This window comes from Varanus komodoensis, unplaced genomic scaffold (genome assembly GCF_004798865.1).
Source record: "Varanus komodoensis strain SLA01 unplaced genomic scaffold, ASM479886v1 scaffold2, whole genome shotgun sequence".
Taxonomy (NCBI): Eukaryota; Metazoa; Chordata; class Lepidosauria; order Squamata; family Varanidae; genus Varanus; species Varanus komodoensis.
Genome location: NW_025335568.1, coordinates 23,642,663 through 23,667,440, shown reverse-complemented (window position 1 = coordinate 23,667,440; position 24,778 = coordinate 23,642,663). Strand labels below are relative to the sequence as shown.

Here is a 24,778-nt window from a genome sequence, read left to right as displayed (position 1 = left end):
CCAGATTAACCAATATTTGTGGTGGGCTGAATAGGAAGCTCTCTGATGATGACCTCAGTATATAGGCAGGCATACAGAAGGCAGTCCTTTAGGTAAATTATGCCCAAGCCGTCTAAGGTCTATGCCTGGAACTCCTTCTCAGAAGGCCTCTCCCTTCTTTCAGATCTCACCATTAAAGGCTGTTTCCCTGAAGAAACCCTTGGTGTAGCCCCTTACCTTCTCAGTTAAATATGATGCTAATAGCTAAACCTCAGTACTGCAAGGTACAAATACTAACATAACATTTGTGTCCATGTGAATCTGTTTCACCTACCTGGCCAATGCAAATGCATCATCTAAAAGGCCAGCACGATCAGTCAGATGAAAACTCTAGTGGAAGAAAAAGGAAAGAAGAAAGCTATTTGTTCTCCGGTGGGTAACATGAAGTCTGCAGTACCACAGGGCTGCGGACCAAAATAACCCCTTGAGGGGTCCCAATATGGCCCTTCCAGGTTCCCCAGAAAGCCATGCCCCTTTACCTCTCCCCATTTCTCCAATAACCCATTGTCTGGCAGTCTCCCATTTCTGTGTAGTCCGCTCCTTCCTCTTTTGAAAGGTTTAAGCTAATCTTCTAAGGCATGGGTCCTCAGACTAAGGCCTGGGGGCCAGATCCAGCCCGCCATGCCCATTTAACCGGCCCACCCCACAGGTTTTGCACTCGCTGGGCATGTGCATGGGTGAGCACAGGCGCGCAGCTTGCTCGTGAGGAGGGCATTTTGGACTCACTCAGCGAAAACCATCTCCTTGCAAGCAGGCTGGTGCCTCGCCCTGCTGAGCGCACGTTTGCACGCGGCCGCCCCCCGCCGCCACCCCCTTGGCAGCCCACGCCCACCGCTGGCACGTGTCAACTGGCCCCCTGTTGAAAAAGTTTGAGGACCCCTGTCTAAGGGTTGGTTATGGCAATAGGAGCTAAGTTAACCCATGGCAGTATTTTTTGGTTTTCCGGCCCCACCTTTTTGCCTTTTCCCTGCCCACCTGCCCCCTAAAATGGAAGGCTTCCCCCAGTGGAATTCAGAAAGAGCTTCTGCAATCCTGCCATAAACTACCAGATAAATCTCAGCAGACTGACCTGATGGTTATTCACCAAAATATTGGCTAAGTCATTCCAGGCTTGCGTTTCATAGTTGACACGATAAAAACCAATGTGCTTCTCATTCACTTTCAAGAAAGTATTGGGAATGCGGCGAGGGATGGTAATTCCTGTGGAGGTAAAGAAGCAGCTATGAACAGCTTATAAAGATGTGACTTTATGAAATCTCCACGTGACAAGCTAGTTTTCAGCTGTGACAGATGGAAATGTGTATTTCCAACACTGTGAAGTAGATGAGTTTATTGTCGATTTAGGGGCATTTGCTGTCATCTCCCACAATGACATAGATGCCTGAGCTACCAAACTTTTTTTTTAGAGAAAAGGATAGGTCTCTTTCCAGTTTCCTTTGATCCCTGTGAAAACCTGGTTAACATGTGTAATTTGGTATAAGAACAAATTTAGGCTGGGCAAAAGAACTAATATCAGCTCTTATTTCCAATCAATTTTATTTGTTCATGCCATCCCCTGGCCTCATTCAAGGAAATGTGCAGGGGTAGGGAAGTGTTTTCAGATTATGTGATCTGCTTATAACGCACCCTGCTGTGTTTCCCCATCACTTCTGCTGGAAACCTATTAAGGAGTGAAAAATAGAGCAGCTGCAAAATGGCTTCCAGTCCTAGAAGCAGAGCTGAGTATGACTGGAATATTTCCCAGTGTAAATTTCTCCAGCCCCCATTCAGGTTTAGACCATGGCATTAAGGTGGAGGAATTTAAGTTTCCCCACCTATCTATGTTCTGTAGTTCTTCCTCCTCCATGGGAAAGTTGGACAAATTAAAAATAAATCCCATGAATTGCGTTTTTTAAACACTTGGGACGGGGGTGGAATCTTGAAATGAACATGGGAATAGAAAGCTTAAATTCCCCCCTTGCGGACTGCCATCGTACTGACACAAATAGGGCTGCATGTGCTTACACTCTTCTGCCCGTGATTTGATGAGCACTTTTTTTGTTCAAAGACAAAGGGAAATTGCCCAGCCCCAGATATGTGGGTGGCCACCTTCCAGAGAGGCAATGGAAATTCAAGCAAACCAATCAGTTGCCTTGAACTTGATTATGCTTTCTTCAGGTAATTCCCGCATGTACCTATTTAACATAAGGTTGAATCCTGCAATGAGTGATGGGCCAAGTCATTGTGTGTAATACAAAATATTGTACCTATGGTTGTATTAATTTAGTATTCATTTCTATACCATCTGTAGCCAAAGCTCTCTGGTGATGTACAACAAAATAGAAAGACAATAAAATGCAATAGATAAAAACAGCAAGAATTAAAATGTATTCATAATAACATAAAGCACATTAAAAGACAGTATCAGGGCAATTAAAAAGACCCAGCCAAGAGTAAAAGGCACCTGGCTAATAGTATGTACATGTTTGGCCCAACTGGGCACATCCTTTTGTTAGAGACATGTTCTGTAGGAGAGGTGTGAGAATTTGAGTTTCATATACCAACCAACACCTAGGAAGAAGGCCAAATGGAAATGGCACTAAATCCAGTGGTTTAATGGTAAATATTGAAGTGCATGTATTCATCACAACAGTCCCTATAGGTACACCCCCAGGGAAGGTCCAAAACTGTGGTGCTGTGTTAATCTATCTATCTCTATCTTCCTCTTTCTGTAAGATATGTCTTTTCCATGCCTTTTCGAAAATTTGATGGGTCTTAATCACCCATTCAGGACCACCCTCAAATATGTTACATTTTATCAAGGATTACTCACATGGATTAACTGAAGTGGAGAAAAGAATTTCTTCCCCAGCTACTGTGAGGACTGTGGCTAAACTCAGGGGGAATAGGGAAGTGGAGAGTGGCTGGCAGGTAAGGCCATCATCCTTGCTAATCAAGAAGGCTGACATCCTTGTGCTAGTAGGTTCCATACAGCCTTAAGGACCTGATCCTACCAGATCTTGGAAGCTAAGCAGGGGCAGGGTTGGTTGCAATCTGAATGGGTAACTTAAAATGTTGTGAACTGCTTTGGCTACAGCCAGTACAGAAATATGATGTAATAATGATATTGTGCTAATCATCATTAAGGTCTGCTCAGAGTTTCCCTTGCTGCAATCGACTTTGAATTATAACCACTGGAAAAAAGGAAGACCAAGCTGCAATAACTCTTACAGCATCTCTTTCCTAAAATAACCAACCTGTAGATCATTGTGCGGCTTTTACTCTCCCAGTGTTGTTTTTGTTTTTTCCTTTCCACTCACATATATCTTCTGTATGTTTTTCCATTCTAACCCTTTCCCTTGTCCCAGTTCCTACAGATATATATTCATTTTGGGAAATCATAGCAAGGAGCCACATTTTTCTTATTCCTGGATTTGATGGAATGTCACTTTACCTTAAATTCTTAGTTCTGCTTTTTGCAAATGTCAGCATTGTCAGCATGGAATCATTTCATGTATATTTTATTTTAACATCCCACCTTTTAAGGCACCTGAGTATAAATGTCACACAGCTATCTATTAAAGCATGCAAAGAATGAAAATAACAGTAAAGACAAGTATTTAAAAGGAAAAAAGGAAAGCAGAGGTAAAACAAGAAGCACCTGAAGACAAACAAGACAGGATCCCTTAGACTGCATGCTTAGACTGGAAGAAAGTCTATGATTCCCAGCATTTCCCAGCTTGAAGGGTTGCTAGGAGTTGTAGTCCTTTTTATCTAACCTTGAATAGGATTGTACTGTGTCCCAGAAAAAAATAGTTACATATCCCCCACCCCCCAGTTGTATCACCACCTGCTTAAACTGCAAAGGTGGGCAATCAGAAAAAGCCTTCTTGGTGAGTGGGCATGTTCATATTAAGGCACGTAATTTGCTTCACCTCCCACTTCACAAATAACCTGCTCCCTAGACCTTGAATTTTGTTTCAAAAACTAGTCAAGGTCAAATAGTCAGTTCTAATCAATACTCTGGCCACCGTATTCATTTATTTGGTTATTTTATGAAAAAAATAAATATAATAAATTATTACATTTATATCTCGCTTTTCTCTTCTTAGAAGAAACCTAAAACAGCTCACACGATTCTCTCTTCTTCTCCATTTTGTTCTCACAACAACCCTATGAGGTAGGTAAGGCTGAATGACCATGACTACCTCAAGGTTACCTAATGAATTTCATGACTGAGTGGAGGCTTGAACCCAGATCTCCTGAGTCTCAACCTAATATTCTAACTACTTCATTTTAAGTTTCTGGGCTTAAGTAGTTTTCAAGGAAGCCTCAAATACAACACACTGGATCATCAAAGCTGGATTTTACTAGGACATGGATATCTTGTGTCAAAGCTATCTGTGTTTTTAAACTCACCCTTCTTCCTATTCTAGTACTTCCTTAAGAAAATGCAAATCAAATCATTACATCCTGATCCAATTAAATAAAAATTGACTTGGGAATGTGTTTTGTCATTTAGCTTTTGCTAGACTAATTTAGGATGCCTTTAATTGTGGTAAGAGGGCTTGTTAAAAACTGAAATGAACTTTCCTGATTTAATGAGTTGTAGTTTCATCTGTAATTTTCTTAGGCACACTGGATATTAATTTGAAATGTTTATCACTGCATGATATATGTCACATGCAGTATTTTTGCTAACATGTAGTATTCTTTTAACTTAGTTTTACTGAGTTAAATACAACCTGGGATCGTGGCTTATGAATCTACAAACCTTTGACGGCTTAAAGGTCATCTTTATCAGTGATACTAGAAATTATTTTACTTAATGTCTGTCTGGATATTGTTAGCATGTTTACTGACCATTTGATTCTAAAAACCAAATATATATACAAATAAACCTTGTTAATTTGATGTATAGATTTGGGAAAAGTGACACATGAACAAAAGTGTCACTTCCTGAAGAAGAAGCACACTTATGCATCTTAGAAGAGTCAGAATGGTTTATAGGGAGATTACAAGAAAAAAAAAAATAAACTAATCATTTACACATCTACACAATTTGGATGTTACGGTAGTTTATAGAAGTACATGTAACTAAATGTAACCTTAGTATGTGTGACATTGTGTTGATATAGTGCTCAAAATCCCAAATCCTCATCTCGTATGAATTAGATAGTATAAGAAAGTGGGATACTGAAGCTAGCGAACTAGAGGGGCTCACCTAACACAGCATCAAATAGATGGAAGACAGAGAAGCTATAGATTCCAGTTACAGTAGGTCCACTAAAAAATATCTGAAATGCCTACTCCAACTGGGTTCACGATGGCAGTAATAAGCTAGCTAAGCAAAGGAGAACTAATTCATGTCCAACTAGACCTTCACCATTTTCTTGCTTTTTCATGAGGCATATTGCATAGATATACACTGCCTATAGATGCACACTGCCCATGATTTAAGATTACCTGATAATTCTGATTTATTGTAGAATGTTGTATTGCTTATGTTCCCTTCATACCATTTCACTGGAATATTCCATGTGTAACTGAAAATATGGAAAACAAATATCTTACACACACCATGCACACACAGAACAACTGAAATTGTGGCAGCAATGGCCCATACACTTGCTAGATTGAGCAATCAGTCTTATGGCCTCTGGACATTGTTGGGGGAGAGAGACGAGAGTTCTTATTCCCACCTCTGAGGTCAGAGACAGTGCTCTCAGAAAGAGCCAAGTCAACTGGTCTCTGCATTTAGGAAAACGACCCTGGAGAAGGGCTAAAGGGGGCATTTCAGGAGGTCAGGAAAAGAGGAAACCATCCACTTTTGGTGAGTGCCACATGAAGCTTGGACTCAGGGTTGCTACAAAGCTGACTGGGCTCTGGGGAGCTGAAACCAGGGAGTCTGTTGGATCCCTCACACCTCACATGGATGTCTCACACACCCCTAGTCTGACGAAGTGTAAGGCAGCTTCCATTGTTTCTTCCTTTGATTCCAATGCCAGCTCTGCTTTGCCACACACAATCTTTATACAGGGATGTTAGTTACTGTGAGTGTGTATGGCAAAGCTTGCCTCATGTCCGTCCATTTATTGTGGCCACCCACAATAACATAATGGATGAAGATTTAATGAAATCTTTAATTTGTAATGGGTGGTTTTAGGCATAATAACAAATATAGGGCTATCTGGGGTGTTTTTGCCAAAGTGTTTGTATAATTATATTTAATTATAGTAAAATATCTTGCCATATAGCAAATTTTTAGGTACACCCAATATTTTCTTTCTTTCTTTCTTTCCTTCCTTCCTTCCTTCCTTCCTTCCTTCCTTCCTTCCTTCCTTCTTTAAAATGTTTATTAATTTAAAATTAATATGTATTAATTGCAATAGATTCACTCAAATATTATCTAAGAAAACTATAATACTTTATTTTATTTTTATTTTTGACGGGTTGGTCCTGATTTTGAAAATTGCAATGCAAATTAATTTTAAAAATGTAAGACAGGGCTGGGGAAAGCAGTGGTCCTACAGATGTTGTTGGATTCCAGTTCCCATCGGCTCCAGTGAGCATGGGGAGTGGTCAGAGATAATGGATGTTGTAATGTCTGTAGACCCATAGCCTCCTCATTTCCTGATTTAAGGCTTAAAAGAAATTATTTGTGTAAGGTTGAACGTCAGAACAGAGAAGGTCCATTTGGGGAAGTGACCTGTCTTAGCCTAGAGACTGTGCCCCACATAACAACCACATATTGAACTTCTGGAGAAACTGTACCTGAATGGAGAAGGTGGCTGGGAAGGGTCTGCTGTAGGATCCAGAAGAAAACGCTTCTGCATGATTGTATGATTTGGATGCATATTCAGTACAGGATACCCCATTTGCTTGGTCCAAGTATCCATCACATCTTTGACTGGTTGACCACTTGCCTATGAAGAACAGTGGATGGTCATGTTGGGAAAGCCAGAATGGACTTGAGGAAGGGAATGTTTCTTCTACTCTGGAGATGAGGACCCTCCCCTCATACTGGCTTTAGAAAACATATGGGCACAGTTGGTCCAAATAACTACATTTACTGAATGTCTACAATAAGCAAAGGCCAAGCATTGATTACCCTGAGCTTCCATAGATAGCCACCTTCTAGAGCTTCTGATATTGCAAGCTACTTCCAGTGGACATTAGACTCTGATGCCTTACCATTTTTTTCCATTACTACAATTTGGGTGGTGAGGGGATATAATGGCTAATTGCAATGAATGTAACAAAAGAAAGCAGTGATTCTGGCAATGCTGGCTACAAGATGCCTGGACGAAATCTCAGTTCTGATCAAATATAAGCTCTGGTCCAGGAAAGAGCTCTGCATGGGGCAGTTTCTCCCATCAGCACACCACAATTATGGGGGCACATGCACTGTTGGGCCCTCTGCATGCACTGTGGCTGCTAAAACTGAAGGAATTCTGCCTGAGGTGATATCTGGCAGGCTCATTCTAAATGCATACAATATTCCTCAGTGGAAATGAATATAAGATTAATTGAGGCTCCCACTGGGTTTGGTAAGAGCTTAAGCAGTCACTCTTTGGGGTTGAATTTTGCTGGGCTGTTTAGCTCACTGCTTTTGCAAAGATTCCAAAGAGTTTGCAAAAGCGAATTCTCTTTAGTTGATCATTCGTTCGTTTATTCGATTTATACGCTGCCTTTCTACCAAAAGCAGCAACACTTGAGGCTATTTAGGTAGTATACATATGCTCAATAAATACTTGACTTTTTAACTTGAATTTATGTATTTGGTATATTTATCTCCCATCTTTCCTTTAAGGAGTTCAAGGTAGTGTACCTGATATTCTTCCTCTCTGGTTATCCTTCCTCTCCAAACAACCTCGAGAGGAAGATTAGGATGAAGCCATTTGGAGATTTTCATGGCCAGGGAAACTAAAATCAGGGTCCCCCAACTCCGGTTCCAACATTCTAGCCACTTTGCAACACTGGCTCAGTGTAGGTGCCGGCAAAGCTAATTACTCAAATTATAGTGACAGGTAAGCAAGCTGTGCTGTTCTCTCCACTCCTTGGGCACATTATGGATAAATCAGCTGTATGTGTTTGTAAAAATGAAATTCTTTTGTAGTCTCTTTTTATTATAGCTTTTATTTCATTTCTTCTCCCTGCCTTGACCAATTTTCACAAGGGGCAGTGGGATTTTGTGAGAGCTATAAACAGTGCAGTTCAGACGAATGGAGAAATTGTTTATGAGACTATTTTTCTAAGTATATGAAAAGAAGGGAGAAGGATGGGGCTAGGAAGAGAGGGAAGAAGACATCTTTTTCCTATCAAGAACAGACATTTTTACAGAACATACCTCTGCCAGTGCTCTCCAGAAATCGTCTGTTTTTGCATTTTTGAAATGATGTTCTTTCAGATATTGCTGTTGAAGGAAATTAAGAGAGTTGCTAAATAGGAATACTGTAATTCACCACAATATTAGAAATTCTTCATTATTCTTTTCAATATTCATTATTTAAATATTAGAAATTCCCTAATACTTCTAATGGTGTGTATCAACAACCAAAATTTACATTGTTTCCTGATATTTTCTGACACAACTCATAGCATTGCTATTCATATGGCTTATGCAGTCCTAAGGGGCCTTCTGGAATGCCATAGCATGAATTCACTTTCCTTCTCGACTGGTTCCACCCATGCAACACATCCATATGTGAGAACACCAAGGGCATAAGTGTCTGCATATTGCCAGGTGTTCAGGCAGTGCGCTGGTGTCATTGCTGAAAGAACTCACTGATACTCTGATTCAGGCAAGGTTAGGGTTCAGAACTTAAGAGGAACCAAGTTGAATCAGAGTTAGATCTGTCTAGACCAGCATCCCTTTCACAGTGCTCAGCCTGCCACCCACAGGAAGCCTGCAAGTAGGAATATGAAAGGGACCTGAATCTTTCAAAAAAGGAAAATGCCTTTCTTTTAAACATAATTACAAATTAAGTAATAATTACAAATGTAACACTCATTGACCTTAATTATTTCCCCAAATTAAAAGCTTTTTATGTATGTTAGTGGACTGTTCTCATAACTGCCTTATATTCCCAGTATCTTATTTAAGCATCTTGAAATAGCTCTCATCCATTAATGAGTAACATAATTCAGGTACACTATACCAGCTTCAGTAAATACCAAAAAGAGCTCAACTCCCACGTTCCCTGAAAGTTCTCCAGCCCTTGTGCTGGCCAATGAAAATGTCAGGCTAGAAAATGCTGACTCCCAATGCCATGGCTGGATAAAGAATAGATCTGTCCTTCCAAAAGCACTTAAACTTGCTTTCAGGGACCAAAGATTGGATCCTGTAGGCATGCAAGATTGGAAAAAAGTGGATTTTTCAATTTGGGTTTTACTCTTGGGGAACAGCTGTGTTTTTGCTGAATTGTCTTTAAATGTCTCCCCTCGAGGTTTCGTTTTTAATTGGGAAAAATTTCTCTTTCCCTGTCAGACATATACCTGAGGTCAGCTTTAAAGTGAAGCAGGTGAGCTTGATAAGGAAACTGTGTGGGAAATACTTTGCTAAATAAAATGTTTTTGTAGCTGTAATTTAATGCCTGGTTTGCTGGGAAATGAAGGAGCTGAACACAGATCAAGAGGCTGATAACTTATCTCAATAAAAGGTAAATATCCATGGTAATTTGTGCAATGCTAGGTGGTATGTGGCCATATTGTCTTGCCAAGTTGTGGAGAAGATCCTACCCCCTTTTCTGTCTCTTAAAATTCTCACCACCACCTGGCAGAATGGATGACCCAGTGAGCGAACAGGCCAGGTGAGTATGTGAATACTGGGGTAAGTTACCTGTTGGTAAAACAGCCATCATGTATTCACTGAGGGATTGAAACTTCTATGCCAGAAAGGACTGAGGTGCCTGAGTGATAGTCCTTCCTTGTGTCCTTTGCACATCCCTGAGCTGATATGGTTGGCATTACCTCTGCCATGGCTCTCACATTATTCCTAGGAACGTGCAGAAAAGCTTCTTCTCATATGGTTGCTCTTCCTGTCAAGGAAATCACCTGCATGCAGGATGTTTTATGTATACAAATGCAACCCATGTGTAAATAAAAGTGACTGTGGCAATGTCTCATATGTGTGCGAGAGCTGGTGGGTAAGGACAGGGCTGGGTCTGCTCTTGGACAGTGCAGGGGAGCCCCTTTCGGCGGCAAGTCATGAGGGGAGGCTACTGGAAGGTCAACCTTTTCCCTGCATTTGCTCAGGTAGCCTGCTCTGGTCCCCCTAGGCAGTTTCCAGTAGGTATGGTGGAGGAAACTGTACATCGCCATACACACACAATACCATGTGAGAGCTACTGGGGGGTAGTGGCTGAGAGAGCGGGACTGGGACTCTGGCGATCTGGGTTCTGGTCCCTGCTCAGCCATGGAGCCCATTGGGTGATTCTGGGCCAGTCACAGACTCCCAGCCCAACCTACCTCACAGGGTTGTTGTTGTAAGGATAAGATTGGGAGGAAGAAGAGGAGAATGATGTAAGCACTTCGTTATTTGAAAGAAAAAGGTGGGATATAATTCTAATAAATAAACACACATGCATGTCAATATATATGAGAAACAGATTTGTCTCTTCCTTTCGTCTGTCTTTCTTGTCTCAAGATAGCTTCAGTGCTTCTGAAAATTCCTCCCCCTCTCTGCACATGCAACTCAAAGCATTCTTTTTTCCCAAGCCAACTCCATGGAATTTGAGTGGCGGCAGTGGAGCAGTAGATGGTGCTGTTTCTCTCTCTCTCTCTGAGCTACATCTGTGATTTCTTTAGGCTAGCTTGTATTATGCCAGCATAAGACTCTAATGTGTAAACTGGGTGAGCCTTGCCAGAGGGCTGATGGTAGGGAAACAAGCGTGGAAGAAAGCAATATAATAAATTAGCATCTCTCGCAATAAATGTAACCTTTCTTTACTTGCATGGAAAAAGCGATGGATGTTGCTGTCTCTTTTTTCAGTTGATGTCTGTTCTTGCTCTGGGCCCTGGATTCTGCTGTGATAGGAGGGTGGGTACCATTCTGGTAGGATGGTGTGGAAGGTTATTGCTTTTAAACAACACTGAAGCTATTCTCTGACTCTTCCCCCACCTTGATCACCCTCGATCCCCGGTTCAACTTCAGTGGACTTCCCTGCCATCAGCCCAGCCAGTGCAGCCAATGCTCAGAAATGCTGCTTCAAGCTGGGTGGAGGCTAGCAGCCCATGGTGGGTGCTCAGAGCTTTTCTAAAGAGCTGCAGGACACACATTTTTCTTAGGCCCAATAGAGACTGTTGTGAATCTGTGAGTTTGGACTGAAGAGGGTTAGAAAATTTCTTAATGGCCTTTCCCAGGAAAGCATGTATCTTCTTTGTTGAATAAATCACAACTGAGCAACTAGGAAATAGCTGAAAGGGAAGAACTACTTTTGAAAAGTCTGTCCCGGTTTCTGTCTTTGCCTACCCAGGCCAGCTAAGGATGTTGTATTCTAGGTATCTGCCATTTTGTGGCCAAGATAAGGTCATTAGTTGAATTGCTCAGCTGGCCCACCACATTTAGCATCCCTTCCCCAGACAATCTGCTGCCATCAGCTACGGATCTCCAGGAAGCAACAGGACTCCATTTTTAGACTTGACTGTGTAATTCAAAATGAGCACATGGAGTGAGATGACCAGCCCAGGTCATGATCATAGATCAAAATCAATGATCAATTTGATTTTGATCAATCATTGATCAAATCATTGATCAAAATCAATGAAATAGAAAATAATATTTAGAACAAGGGGCCATTTGAGAAAGAATACAGAATAATGGGCTGATTTAGTAAGCAACTCAACATGACTGAATCCCTTTCCCAGTAGCCACCAGAGCCCCCTATGGTAGCCACACTCCATGGCTTCCTTGGGTTCCCAGCAGGCATGTGAGGAGCATCCTTCTCATCCAGCATGAACTTCCTTCACTGTGTGTAGCCCTTTTCCCCCTAGAGAAGTCCCAGGCCCAGAAAAGCTGCTTTGCCAGACCTGTGCCTTCCCCCATTGAGGAGAGGCTATAAGGTAAGCAAAGCTGCCCAGTTGAGCAGGTGGCTGGGGGGGGGGGGTTCTTCCTGTCTCAGATGATTTCTCCTGCTGTGGCTTTCCCAGAGAGGTCTTTCTCCAAAAGACAGGGCTGGGAGTCCCAGCCTTGTCCACTAGAGGAATTCTGGAAGGCCATGAGGTGAGATGGCCATGAGATGGCCATGAGAAGGCTGGGTTTGGCCTTCCATTCACTACTTCTCTGTCTCTCCATCCCTTCTTACTGGAATTTCTCTACTGACACTCCCCACCTGCCATTCACCTTGACTCTGTCTGCCATTCCATTATACTTCCAAGTTGTCATCTATTCTTCCACACATTTTTCTGTTCAAAATCACATCAGCTGCAGTGTGTAACATGGAAGTAGAAGGCTGTGTATACCATGGCCCCTTTGTGTTCAAGTGCATGCACTGACATGGCAGGAACTCCATCTGGTCCTTATTGCAAGATTTAACCTCCAGGCACCTCAGTAGGAAGTTGAAATCTGAAGGCATGCTAATTTATTTTCTTAATAAGACATTCCTACAAGGTCAGGGCTTTATCAGAGTCAGGGAGTTGTTACTGTGGATGTTATGCTTCTATCATGTCTTAGTTCATCTTGCAAGGAACCCAGGGCAGTTTATACCACCCTCATCCTTTCCATGTTATCCTCAAGATCCCTGAGAGGTGGGTTAGGCCGAGAGTTGGTGATTTGCCCAAAGTCACCCAATGAGCTTCATAATGATTGAATGGGGTTTAAAATGTGGGATGCACAGCATTTGCAAGCACCTACCATGGGGGTCACATAGCTGGTTCCCATGCCAGCTCTGCAGTTGTGTCTACAGTGTGGGCATGAGAACTAACCATGCAACCAAATGTAATACAATCAAGATGCAATATGACAAACTGGAAGGGGTGAAGTGAGGGGTGGTGGTAACCATGTCATGAGACCTCTGCCTGGGGATTGATTTCTCAGAAGTAACAGGTAAATGAGTTGCCTTCTCAGCTGGGGAAGGCACAGGGGAAGTGAAGGCAGCTTGGGACTCAATTCCTTCACCTCCTGCTTTGTCAGCCTGATTGGGATTATGAGTGGTGGACAAACCTAGCAGATGACTTGGCCAGCACTTGGAGGAGAAGCACGTTGGGAGGCACAAATGGGCTGAATGAGGTCAAGGGAGGACCGGGAGGTGGGCTCATCCCTGGCATCATACAGCCTCTCCCAATATTCTCTCACCTGCCAGATTGTGGGGGCGGGGGTGGAATCCAGTTTCAACCCCCAGTCCTGTTTTCCACACCTGCTCTAACATGCTGACCAAAATCCCATACCAAGAATCACAGCACAGTCCTAAGTCATGTTCACTGTTTCCAGTTGGATTTTCTCCATGGCAAGTATGCAAAGCATTGCAGCTGCAGGTTATTAAACAACCCCCTTTGCAATCTTTTCTTTATGCACATTTTTTCCTAGACACACACAATCTTACCCGGCAGCCAGCTTGGAATTTTTCTGGTGTGATCCAGTCTTCAAGCATTCTGAGAAGTGATGCTCCCTAACCAAATAGAGATAGGTCATACAAGTAAGAAACAGTTCATACTAAGTTCAATCAAACCTAGTTCTTGATGCTTGAAAATACCTTTGACAGCCCTGCCTGAGTGAAACGCATTTTTAACATCTAACTTGATAAAATATACATCTGTAAAATAAAACTCCCTTATACATATTGTTCAAATGTTTAATTCCTTCTGTTTAGATGAACTGGTCTTCTTATTCTCAGGCTTCCTCCTCACAGTGTGAGGATGAAAATAACCAGGAATGAGCCAGCAGCCGCAGAGCCGACATAAACACAAATCACTGAGCTGCTGTCTTATGCAATTCATTGTGGTTTGTGGGAGTCTTACCTCAAAAGCTGCCTGTGTTGCAGAGGGGTTGGTAGTAACAGATAGATATTTCCACCCTCTTGCCCCAAATAGCCCTGCCTGAGGTGTTGCTTGGTTTCTGTGGCTTCAACAGATACTGCTTGAAGCCATTCCTTTTTCAATGATGTGCCATTTAACAGTTCTCAGAAATCCCAGTCCCTGGAAGATTCTAGCTTGCACAGTCCAAGGAGTCTATGCACAAGGAAGCAGAATATGTGCACGGCTTTGTTAATGGTGCTTTACTACCCCTGTGTGGATACACTGGCTGGTAAGTGTGAACCACATCCACTTGGCTGTGCTGATCTTAGTCATTTTTTTCTGGGCTGCCTCCACCCTTCCTATGGTCAGTTTCTTGCTTTCTATTCCTACCCCTTGCTGGTGGCAATCCAGTTGGAAAAGGGGCAAACTATCACCCTAACCCTTAACTGCCTTGCAAAGCACATGCTGAAGCTTCCAGGTTCCAGGTTCAGTCCTAGACGTTGCCCCTGATTTCATACAGAATGGCTCCTGTATGGAACCGTGGAGTTTTGCCAATTTCTCTGCCCACAGAAGCAAAACTGAGCAAGACGGACCAATAAACAGATTCCTTCCTAGTCCATAAATTAGATGCCTGAATGACTTGTTGGAAGCAATTTTGTTTGTCTCACTATTTGGCTAAGCTCTAGCTTGTAGTAAATGACTTGAATTATTCAGCCTCCATTAGTGGTGATGACTGGTACCTGATCATGAGCAGGAAGCCAGGGTGACTCACTCCTCACCGTGTTGTTGTAGAAGCACAAGATCATAGGTCGTGACATTGGTATTCCCACAGTAAGTCACATGCGAAAGAGCAATTCATACTTTCTTTTTTAGGATTGGATATCCGAGCATAAAATGCCCATGTGGGCTGTCGGTTATGCATAGCAAATTTTCACTTAAACCACCACTTTATGTTGGATTATAGGAGGAGGTGGAGATCGGGAGGCATCTATATCTATTCCATTCCTGCACTGCCCAGTAGCCAAAGCACTTTGTGCAGTTTACAACAATTCATAAAACAAAACAATAAAACCGCACAAATGTTTTCCAAGCTGCACAAATTTAAAAACAACTTATTGTGGCGAGAGGGGCCAGTTCTCTCCCATTACAGCCTGCTCAGATAGAGTCATCTGATTCTGAGGAGGCGGCAGAGGTGGCCAGACGGCTTTGCCATTTCACGGTTGCCTATTGAAGTTTTTCAGACAGAGCATGAAAACCAGCCCACCTTGGAAAAGGAGGTGGACATTTCGGAAGCAGGGGGAAGGAGATTGAGGGGGAGCACTCTTGACTATTGCCTCCCTTTCCATCCTTTATCATGGCACTGAAGTGCTCACAACAGTGCTCTTCCTTACTTTGCTATAGGACACGCCATCAAACACAGAGGTTATTTCATCAGGAGAAGACACTTCCACTACAATTGGGTGAGAGGAAAGCAAGGAGTCTTCCTTCAGCACAGGGAGTAGATCGTCAAGCAAAATTTGGTCCAGCTGCATGGCGTAAAATGAAGGAGGGAAAACAAAATAATTATTACAGGAAAATATGTCGTTTTTGTTTGTAATGTGCAGAGTTTTACGATGTGATCCAGCTTCATGGCTTCAGTGAAGGCCATGTGCCTTAATAATGATTTCTACATCTTTGCCAATAAAAACATGGCCAATGCCAGGTATTAGGTAACCGATTTTACATCTCTTAGGGAACCATCCTAGGCAAATTTAGGCAGGGAAAGTCCTACAGCTTCTAGGATAACTAGCTGGGTAATACTGAAAACTTCAGGTTGTTTTCCATCTAAACTTGGAAAGGATTGTATTTGTAGGCTGTGCTCCTGTACACACTTAACTGGGAGCAAGTTCCATTGCACTCAATGGGAACTAACCAAGGAGACATGTCTAAGTTTGCACTCTATTTTTATGAGACTAAGATGACTACACTTCTTCACTCAGTGTGCTATTTCAGTATATGTTTTTCACCACAACACTCCTAGGATGGGAACATAATTTTCTTAGCAACATTACTGCAAGCTTTTCAGAAGCCCTTCAAACCTTACTTGTTTTCTCTGGTATTTTACCTATTAGATTTTATTGGGCCATTCTGGGTTTTTAACTCCAATTGTGCTTTAGATTTTAGTACTATCGAGGCTATTCATTGCTGCTGCACATTGATTTTATGAATGGCTGCTTTTCAATATTTAACAATGGGGTATTCATTTTGCTTTGCTTTGCTTTGCTTTGCTTTGCTTTGTTTTTAATGTATAGCTCATTACTGTATAAGGCATTCTGAAAAGCTTTTGTTCTGAAAGGCAACCTAGAAGTGCTTATTAATGCCCCCCACCCCGCATACAAATCTTCACCCAGCTCGGTACCATACATAAATGTATTCATGATATAGCTCTGACAGCACAGCAAAGAAACAGGATGTTCAAACGGGCATGTATGTGAATGGAAACAGCAAACATCTCCTTTGACTGCTGTTACATTCAGTATATTGTTTGCACAAACACTGCAAACATTCAAACAGTACATGCACTGATTCCATAGGTTCACTACACAGCAAGAAGCAGACTTCTCCATTCTGTGGTTGGTATGGACAAACGGTCTGTGAAGACAGTACACTGAATGTGCATCGGCCATGGCTTCCCTTCCGTATCAGTCATGTAGCTCATGACACTAATTTTAGTTTTGGGATTTGCTGTAACATAGACAAAGAGCTCTGAAAAACCAAAATCACAAACCCTGTCCTGTAATGCAGAAGGAAATTTATTTTGCTTCTCACATAATGGCATTTTGTGAGCCAGCAACATATGGCCCATGTAATCCAATTTGTTGGCTAGAGGAACACAAAACAGCTAATTTTAGATATCCTATCCTATATTGGCAATGGCTTAAAATTGTATATCCGTTTCAAACACTGCATATTTTTTGTGCTGAGTGGGTGGATAAAGGCTTCCCTTTCAATACTAGGAAGAAGCTTCAGTATTATCTATTTATTTATTAAACACATAATGATCCTTTTTCGTAAGGTGCTCAGGGCTGTGTGCATGGCTTTTCCCACCACCACCTTATGCTCACAACAAGCCTGAGAATGGAAGTGAAATTTTAAATGACCTAAAGCCTCTAGGCTTCACAGCTTAGTAGAGTTGTGAACAATGGTCTTCTCTGCCGCAGGCTGATGCTATAACCACTACACCATACTGTCTCTGTGTGAACTTGCAGGAAAATATACCTTGTTTAGGCTGCCCCAATTCCACGAACTCCACAGACATCTCGCAGAAGGGGAAGCCTACACTTTGAATTCAGTTGAATTCAACTTCTAGGACAGAAGAAGCCTTCCAAGGTCGTAGATCCTAACTCTTTGAAGTGAAGGCAATATTAACTCTCTCAATTGACACCTAATGGATATATCATCTTTTAATCATACCTAGGAAACATTTATGCAATTGCTTTGATCATGAAGTTCCACTGAACTTTAATCAGCACATACATTTCCTAATATTCAACCCTGCACCTCCTGAAAACTTACTATCCTCACCCTCCATTCCAAAATTCTAGCTTGAGAATAGTTCTATTTCCTAATTCAGGTTGATATTTACTGGTAATCAGTATTCTGCACCCAGCACAATGTTGCCACAATGACTAAAAGAAACAGTCATCATCAATGGGTTAGTAGCATATTGCAGCTTTATAGAACGATTAATTTAGTTTACATAGTTACAGTTTAGTTTGCTTTTTTGAGGGGGAGGGATTGCTTTTACCCAAGTCCTTGGGCTTACCATACCAAGTAACATAAGTGCATGTATATTTACCATTTGCCAAGTTTTTTCTGCAGCATTTACTCCCATGAACTCAAAGAAGCTGGCGAAGCCTTCATTTAGCCACAAGTCATCCCACCAATCCATTGTCACAATATTTCCAAACCACTATTAAAACAATAATAATATACAGCATCATCTATACAGTCAGCAGATGCATGGTAGATTAGCAAACGTTTACATAATGCAGCTAGTAGTGAATATACATTTGTTGTTTTATCCTAATGCTGAGTCAAAACTAACCTTAGGATGGCTTTCTTATTAAGAAGCTGTCCTTAGTGGTTTAAGGAGTGTCTTTAGCTGTACAACTCTCAGGACCAGGGTATCTCATTTATCATCTGCTACCATCTGAGGTTGTGAGATCACCTGGTGAAGTTATGCTTTTTAGGAGCGGTAACTATGGTAATGTTGTTGTTGCTTTTTGATGTATACAGATACAATTTCTTTGTTTTTAAAATTGGCTGCATTCAGGCATCACAACTCACCATGTTTTATCAAAATGGAAAGGATCATAACCTCTTTCCAGTTCATACACACCTAGTTCTCCCTCCTACTCTGGCATGGAGATTGGAAGATTGAAAGCTTTCCCTTCCACACAGCTAATTCTACCATCTAAACATTTCTACGTGGAAGAAAGGTTGAGGTGCCACCAGGATTCTCAGAGGATGGTGATGCCTCACTTCTCCCTCTGGGAATGTCCCCCACTGCTAGCTCCAGAGATGGACTTCTGTCTTCAGAGCCCAGCTAGTATGGAGATAACCACACCACTGAGATTGAACTGGTGGAGTGTTTTTCTGAGGTGGCAGCTGATACTACAACCTATCCTTTGACTGCTCAGACACGAGGAGGCCACAGGCTTGCACCCTTTGTTGACTTTTGATGCAACTTCAGTGTGAGGGTTACATTGCCAGTGCAAATGAAGGGAACAGTTGGGACTCAGCCAGTTTGCAGTAAAGTGACTGAAATGAGTATGATGGTCACAAGTATTTTCATGCATTGATTTCTAACACAGGTAGCATCTCTTGCAATTCGGACAGGTTGCATCTGCAAAAACGAATGCTGGAACTTAGAACTGACTATAGTCCCCAATAGTAAATCTCCAGCAAGTGAAACACTGATGCAAAAAATCAATGACAATTTTATACACACAAACACACAAAATCTGAAACATATTCCAGTACTTTGGAGCTTTAAAATTAATCCACCGATTTTAGAACTAAAAAGAAGAATCTTAGAAGAATTCCACTGAAGAAGACTTATGAGATTATTATTTTCTTGAATACAATATTGTCTTTGATGTCTTGTTAATAAAATAGTGTGCAAGCTGTACCTGGTGAACAAGTTCATGGGCAACTACAGCTGCTACCCTTTGCTTGTTTGAAGCAGCTGATTCTTGTGGATCATATAGGAGATTTGTTTCTCTGTAAGTGATCAGTCCCCAGTTCTCCATGGCACCAGTGCCAAAATCTGGAATGGCTATTTTGTCTAAATGGAAAAAGAGATGATGTTTACCTAGGTGCTGAAGCCCTCTCATCTCCCTCCAATCATGAAACTTCTGCCTTTCAAAGAACTGAAGTTGGTTGCTTTTGTCTTTGCAGCTCTAAAATCCAGGCTGATGGAATGTCAAGGTGATGTTGCTGAACCAATTCTCTCTATTCCCAGCTTCACATTTTCACTAAGACAGCATGGGTACCACTCTGGCAAAAGGTTTACAGTGTATATAGCAACAGTGCAGAACCTCAGGTCCAAGAGGCCAATCCCATCCTACCTGGGTTCCAATCTAATTGTCTGGGGTTTCTCAGATGGCCATCTCTGCTTCCTTTGTCCCACTGCTTCCCCACTACCAAAAATAATTTGGTGGTTTCCTTACTTTTCACGCAGCTTCTTCCCCATTCTAAAGGGTTGAAATGCTTCTCCTAAGACTTAGTTACTTGCAGAAAGAGCTTTCAGCTATAAAATGCTAACATTTTTGGCCCTGTCCATTCTGAGAGCTTCTCAGAAATGGGATTTGGACCTCCGACAGAAAGAGGTCCAAAGCCTACAGTTTATAGGTTCAAGGAGCAATGGCATGGAAACCTGACATTTGGTATGTGAACCATGATGTCCTCTGTAGGGTCCCTGGCTTTGTGTATCTCTGTGTGTCTACTGCCAGCCAATACATGAGATTTAAGTGGATTGCAGCCAGTGGAAAGAGGCAAGTCGAGAGAGAGAGAAGTAGGGAATAACTGAGGAGACAAGACAGAAACCAGGCCCAAGGATTAAAAGCAAGCTTACCCTTCAGTGGTACTTTCTCACTAGTAAAATATGTACACAAGCTGTTCCATAAATTATGAGGCTCCACCTAAAACTGAAGCTTGCCTGATTGCCTGCCTATTACAACCCTGATTTCCCAAACAGGACAACAACGTGATGAGGCTCCTTACAGCCCTTTGCAGAAATGGATCACTTGGCTGGCCTCCTCTTCATGTTACTATGATGACAGCTGGCTCCCATCTTATTGAGAGTTCTTGGCAAGACACCTTCAATAGGCCTCCTACCTTCTCACCTCAACTGTCACCAGTTGCTCTTCCTCTTCATGCTTCTCAACCCATCCCCTTCTCTGGGCCAGACTGAGCGATCAACAAGCGAGCTGCAATGGTGAAGAGGAGGAGCAAGCCTAGGGTGCTCTTGGCAGTAGGACTGAGCTGGGACGTGGGCCCCCAGCAGTTGCCCAACCATGCCTGCCCTTGACAACAGCCTAAACACCATAAACTGTTGTTCTGATGATAAAGAACACACGTCTCTTTTCCCCAGGCAAATGTAGAAGGATGTGGAAGAGAAGGGAGCTGTATGTGATATCTTTTCTCCCTGCAGGGAAACAGAGGGCCTTGCAAAACATGCGTCTAGCACAGTGGGCACTAGGCAGACCAAATGCCCCCGCCTCTCCAAATGCACACACACAGGGGATACTTTCTGCCTTATTGGTAATGCTAAACTAATCTCTACGATGTCTTCCAGTGATTAGATTGTAAAAGGATTTTGCAAATAGGGCTAAGAAATATTTATTGGCAAATTAAGTAAACTAAATCCCCGTGTAATGAACAACATCTGCTTCTACTCACCACAACATGCAGGGTCATCGCTCTATGGCTGGCAATCAATACCAGTTTAAATGAGAATTATGGACTCTGGGTTCCTCGGAGAGGCCTAACAGTGCCGCTACCTGGCCTCGTGTAGAATTCAAATGGATGCTAGGATGGGCCGAGATACTAGGAAATCATGAGTGCCCCGCCCCATCCCAAAATGCCCAATATCACAGCTTTCTGTCTAATCTGTGGCAAAATTAGGTCTCTCAGCAGTCAGCTGACACTGTTAGCCCAATGTATTTGATTTCTCGGTAGCAAATGCAGCACTTGACAATGTTCACAACAAGGTAGTGTAACAGAAATAGGTATAAAAGGATTCTCACAAACATATAAATACAAAACAAAAAATAACGAGTAACCATAACAGAATAGAACATAACAATTAAATAGGGCTCTTTTAAAGGCAGAATAATAGCCTGAAGACAGAATAAAAATATATAGGTACTGCTAGAAGATGTGACATCTGTGATTTTTTCAGTGTAAGCATAACACATAAGGAATCACAATTTGTTATAGTACTAGGAAATACCTCTGGCCAAATTCTGGAGAACTGCTGCTGGTTAGAGTAGACCAGCCTGGTGCCTTCCAGATGTTTTGAACTATAACTTCCAGCATCCCTAGCTATGCTGGGGTTGATGGGAACTGATATCCAAGACATTGGGTGGGTGCCAGGTTCAAAGGCTGGCATGGACATTCCTGGGCTAGATGGACAATAGTCTTCCTACATTCATGCCATCTGGAAGTACCACATCTTACCATTCCTGCCACCTCCATTTATGCTTCTGCTGAATGTGGCCCAGAGGTTTCCTGGGACTGGAATCTATTTCCTACAGTTTATACTGTGCATAGCACTACCTCTGCTAACACCCGTCAGGTGAGCACAACCGCCGGGGGGAGTGATTGGCCGTGATAATGGTGTCAGCAGCCATTGGAGAGGGAAAAGGAGAATGGCCGACTGTGGCGGCGGCAATGCTGGGTGGGGGGCTGAGAGCGGTGGCTGTCCCACTCGTAGGACGAGCAAGGTCGGCCAGGGGGTTCTCTGCTCCTCAGGACCCTCGCTGGGTGTCTGAACATGCTGCCCTCCACTGCCAGCTCTCTGCATTAGTTATGCCAATGCTTGTATTTAAACCCAGCTGCTAGCACAAAGGTGGTAAATAGAGTATGCTCCAACCCCACAGTCAACACAAATCTCACCAGTAAGACTCATAGCTAAGTAATATGGTGCATGCAGAAAGACCAAAGTTCAATTGTCACCATGTTCTGGTAAAGGATTGGGAAGGAAAGCGACCCAAAGAGCTTCAGTACAAGGCAGCTTTATATATACATCTAGGCAAGCGAATGCATCTTTCAGGAAGCAGCACTCCAGTGCAAATTCAGCAACTCAATGCCACCCTCAAATATCGCCCTTGCTTATAATTTTCAAATGATTCATAGACTGGAAACAAAATTATGACAGCCAATTAAGAACCGAGGAACAGAAATGATAATTATTACCCAGTTTTGGAAGAGAATACGTCATGTTGAAGTACTCTTCAAAGAAATCAAATACAATTTTAGTCACATTTGCTGCATACATTGCTGTGTGCAATTGCTGTGGCTGGGCATAAACACGGAGCTGCAAAACAAAGCAAAGATATTATCAGAAATGTTTCTAGCTTAAACCAATAATTGTTTAGCAGCAGGATACCTTTTGAGCAATGCAGAGGGCTAATAGAACTGGCTTTTTGGGCCTGAAAGGCAGGACATTTTGCAGGAAAGATTGTCTCAAAATCACTTCTTTAAGTGGGGTGTTCGTTGTATCCAATGCATTTATGAAAAAGAGATGCTTTCTTTCCCCGTCAGTATTGGCAAACTGATTGGGGTAAGACTCACATCGGCTTTCTCTCACTGGTTCCTTCCAGATGTGTTAGACATCATTTCCTATCATTCCTAACCAGCATGGCCAGTGGGTATAATGGGTGTTTTAGTTCAACGTCTCTGGAGGTGCAAGTTAGGAATGACTTGTCATATGTTATAGTTTTATTATTAAAATCTGTCTTAACTAGGAAGGAAATTCTAAGCAGTTTACCTGGCAGATGCATGTTTAAATTATAGAACAGGAAGTCCCTTGGCTCACTTCCTAGTCAGGTACTATCAAGAGAGGGAAATGAAGTGCCATATTTTTTGCCAAGTTGTAAAGAGAGAAGTGACATGACTTGGCTACAGAGTGAACCTGGGAACAAGGAGAGAGAAGAGTCGAAGATAAAGTGAAGGTCATGAGACTTTTCAGTAAGAAAGATGGTAGAATCGTTAATGTTAAGGAAAGCATACAAGGACAAGAAGGCTTTGGAAGAAAGATGGGAAGTTCAGTCTTTAGTCTTAAAGTAGGGCTTCCCCACCAGTGATCTCACCCTGAGAGGCTGTTGCATGGATAGAAAAGTCCCTCATCATGTTCTTCTGTTGTCTGTGCAGCCACACTCAGCTCTTGGTAAAGCACTGACAGTTGGATTTTAGACTTCTCTTTCACATAAAATGGCTGTGTTTGGGGATTCTGTCATTCGCTGATGCTCTTGGTATGGTGATTTTGGTATGAGCACCACCCAAGTGTAAAATATATCAAAGGTGCCAGAGATGCTGTTAAGTGCACTGCTGAGTCCAAACCATCTTGGACTCTGTGAGAGTCCGCACAGCTTTAAATGACAGCATGAACCTTTACTGTCATTGCAACCTTTGCCAAAGTATCAGATAACTTGCACAAATAATTCTCATGCCTGCAGAAGAAAATGTTTGGGAAAGTGCAATACCAGAAGAGTAAAATAAGCTAAGTGATTAGATAGCTTCTGTCATGCAGGAATATAGTGAGAGCAAAACAAGAGATTTGACCTTTACATTTACACTATAACTATTTGGGTTCAGAAAGTTCCAGTTCTGAAGAGAAGGAAAACATCTTGCCTGAGTCCATAAATTTGTTCCATCTGTTTTCCTCTTTCCTCTGGTGAATGTAACTCCATGGATTCTGAAAGCTGGAATGGAGCTTGGAGGTCATCTAGTCCCACACCCAGCTTAGTGAAGGATCTGATGCAGGATGCAACTACAACTACAGGACCTTCACCCAACTGGTTCCCTCCAGATTTTTTGAACTTCTGCTCCTATCAGCCTGGTTACTATGGCCAATGGTAAGAAATGCTGGCAATAGTTATTCTAAAACATCTGCAAAGAACCAGGTTGGGGAAATAGAAGTACCATGTCTTTGACAAACTGCTCTTTCTCCTCTCTGTGAATACCTTCAGCAAAGGAGAATCTAGTACCAGGCCTGGCAACATCAGTTGACATGGGTAGGCAGCTTCCAAGCCCTAAACTTCAGAAGCCACCCTCCCTGCCCTTACCACAGCTGTCACCATCCTCCTCCTCAGCCTCCCAGCTGACCCTGCTAATGGAAAGAACCACACCGTCATCCAGTACACTTTGTCCGGCTATTACATTATGTATGTCGTTGAGGTTTTTCATTGACAGATGTATGGCAGCTCACCAGACACTCAGAAGTATCCAGCATCTACTGATTACCTTGAAGTGCAGAACTGGAAGTGATGCCAAGTACCTGCCAGGCTCTGACTGTGGTCTAACAGGCTCAGTGGGTCATTGGTAGTACAGACTTTATTTCAAATGTCATGGAACTTTCTGAACAAAGCATCATCTTTGGCTGAAGTTAGCTTCCAAGTTTACTCCTGATTATATTGTTCATGATGCCCAAAGACAGTCTAAATTCAGACTTTTTCAGAGATGGTGAGTGTGCTTGGGCCAGATAATTGTAATGCCGAAAACGCAAAGAACCAGGACTCTGGCCCCCACTGTTAATCCC

General features: G+C 42.3%; 1 protein-coding gene across 2 annotated transcripts in view; it reads right to left on the bottom strand.

Moving 5' to 3' along the window:
• Positions 1-24,778, bottom strand: part of LOC123022750 (glutamyl aminopeptidase) — a 58,996-nt gene that overhangs the window by 13,984 nt on the left and 20,234 nt on the right. For both annotated transcript variants that reach the window (XM_044428729.1, XM_044428730.1), the window contains exons 4-13: positions 22,435-22,555; positions 19,146-19,300; positions 17,810-17,923; positions 15,363-15,497; positions 13,560-13,625; positions 8,369-8,434; positions 6,793-6,944; positions 5,485-5,564; positions 1,109-1,239; positions 314-369 (exon numbers count right to left, since the gene is read on the bottom strand). In XM_044428729.1, coding sequence (XP_044284664.1) covers positions 314-369; positions 1,109-1,239; positions 5,485-5,564; positions 6,793-6,944; positions 8,369-8,434; positions 13,560-13,625; positions 15,363-15,497; positions 17,810-17,923; positions 19,146-19,300; positions 22,435-22,555 — 1,076 coding nt within the window. The remainder of the gene's footprint in view (positions 1-313; positions 370-1,108; positions 1,240-5,484; positions 5,565-6,792; positions 6,945-8,368; positions 8,435-13,559; positions 13,626-15,362; positions 15,498-17,809; positions 17,924-19,145; positions 19,301-22,434; positions 22,556-24,778) is intronic.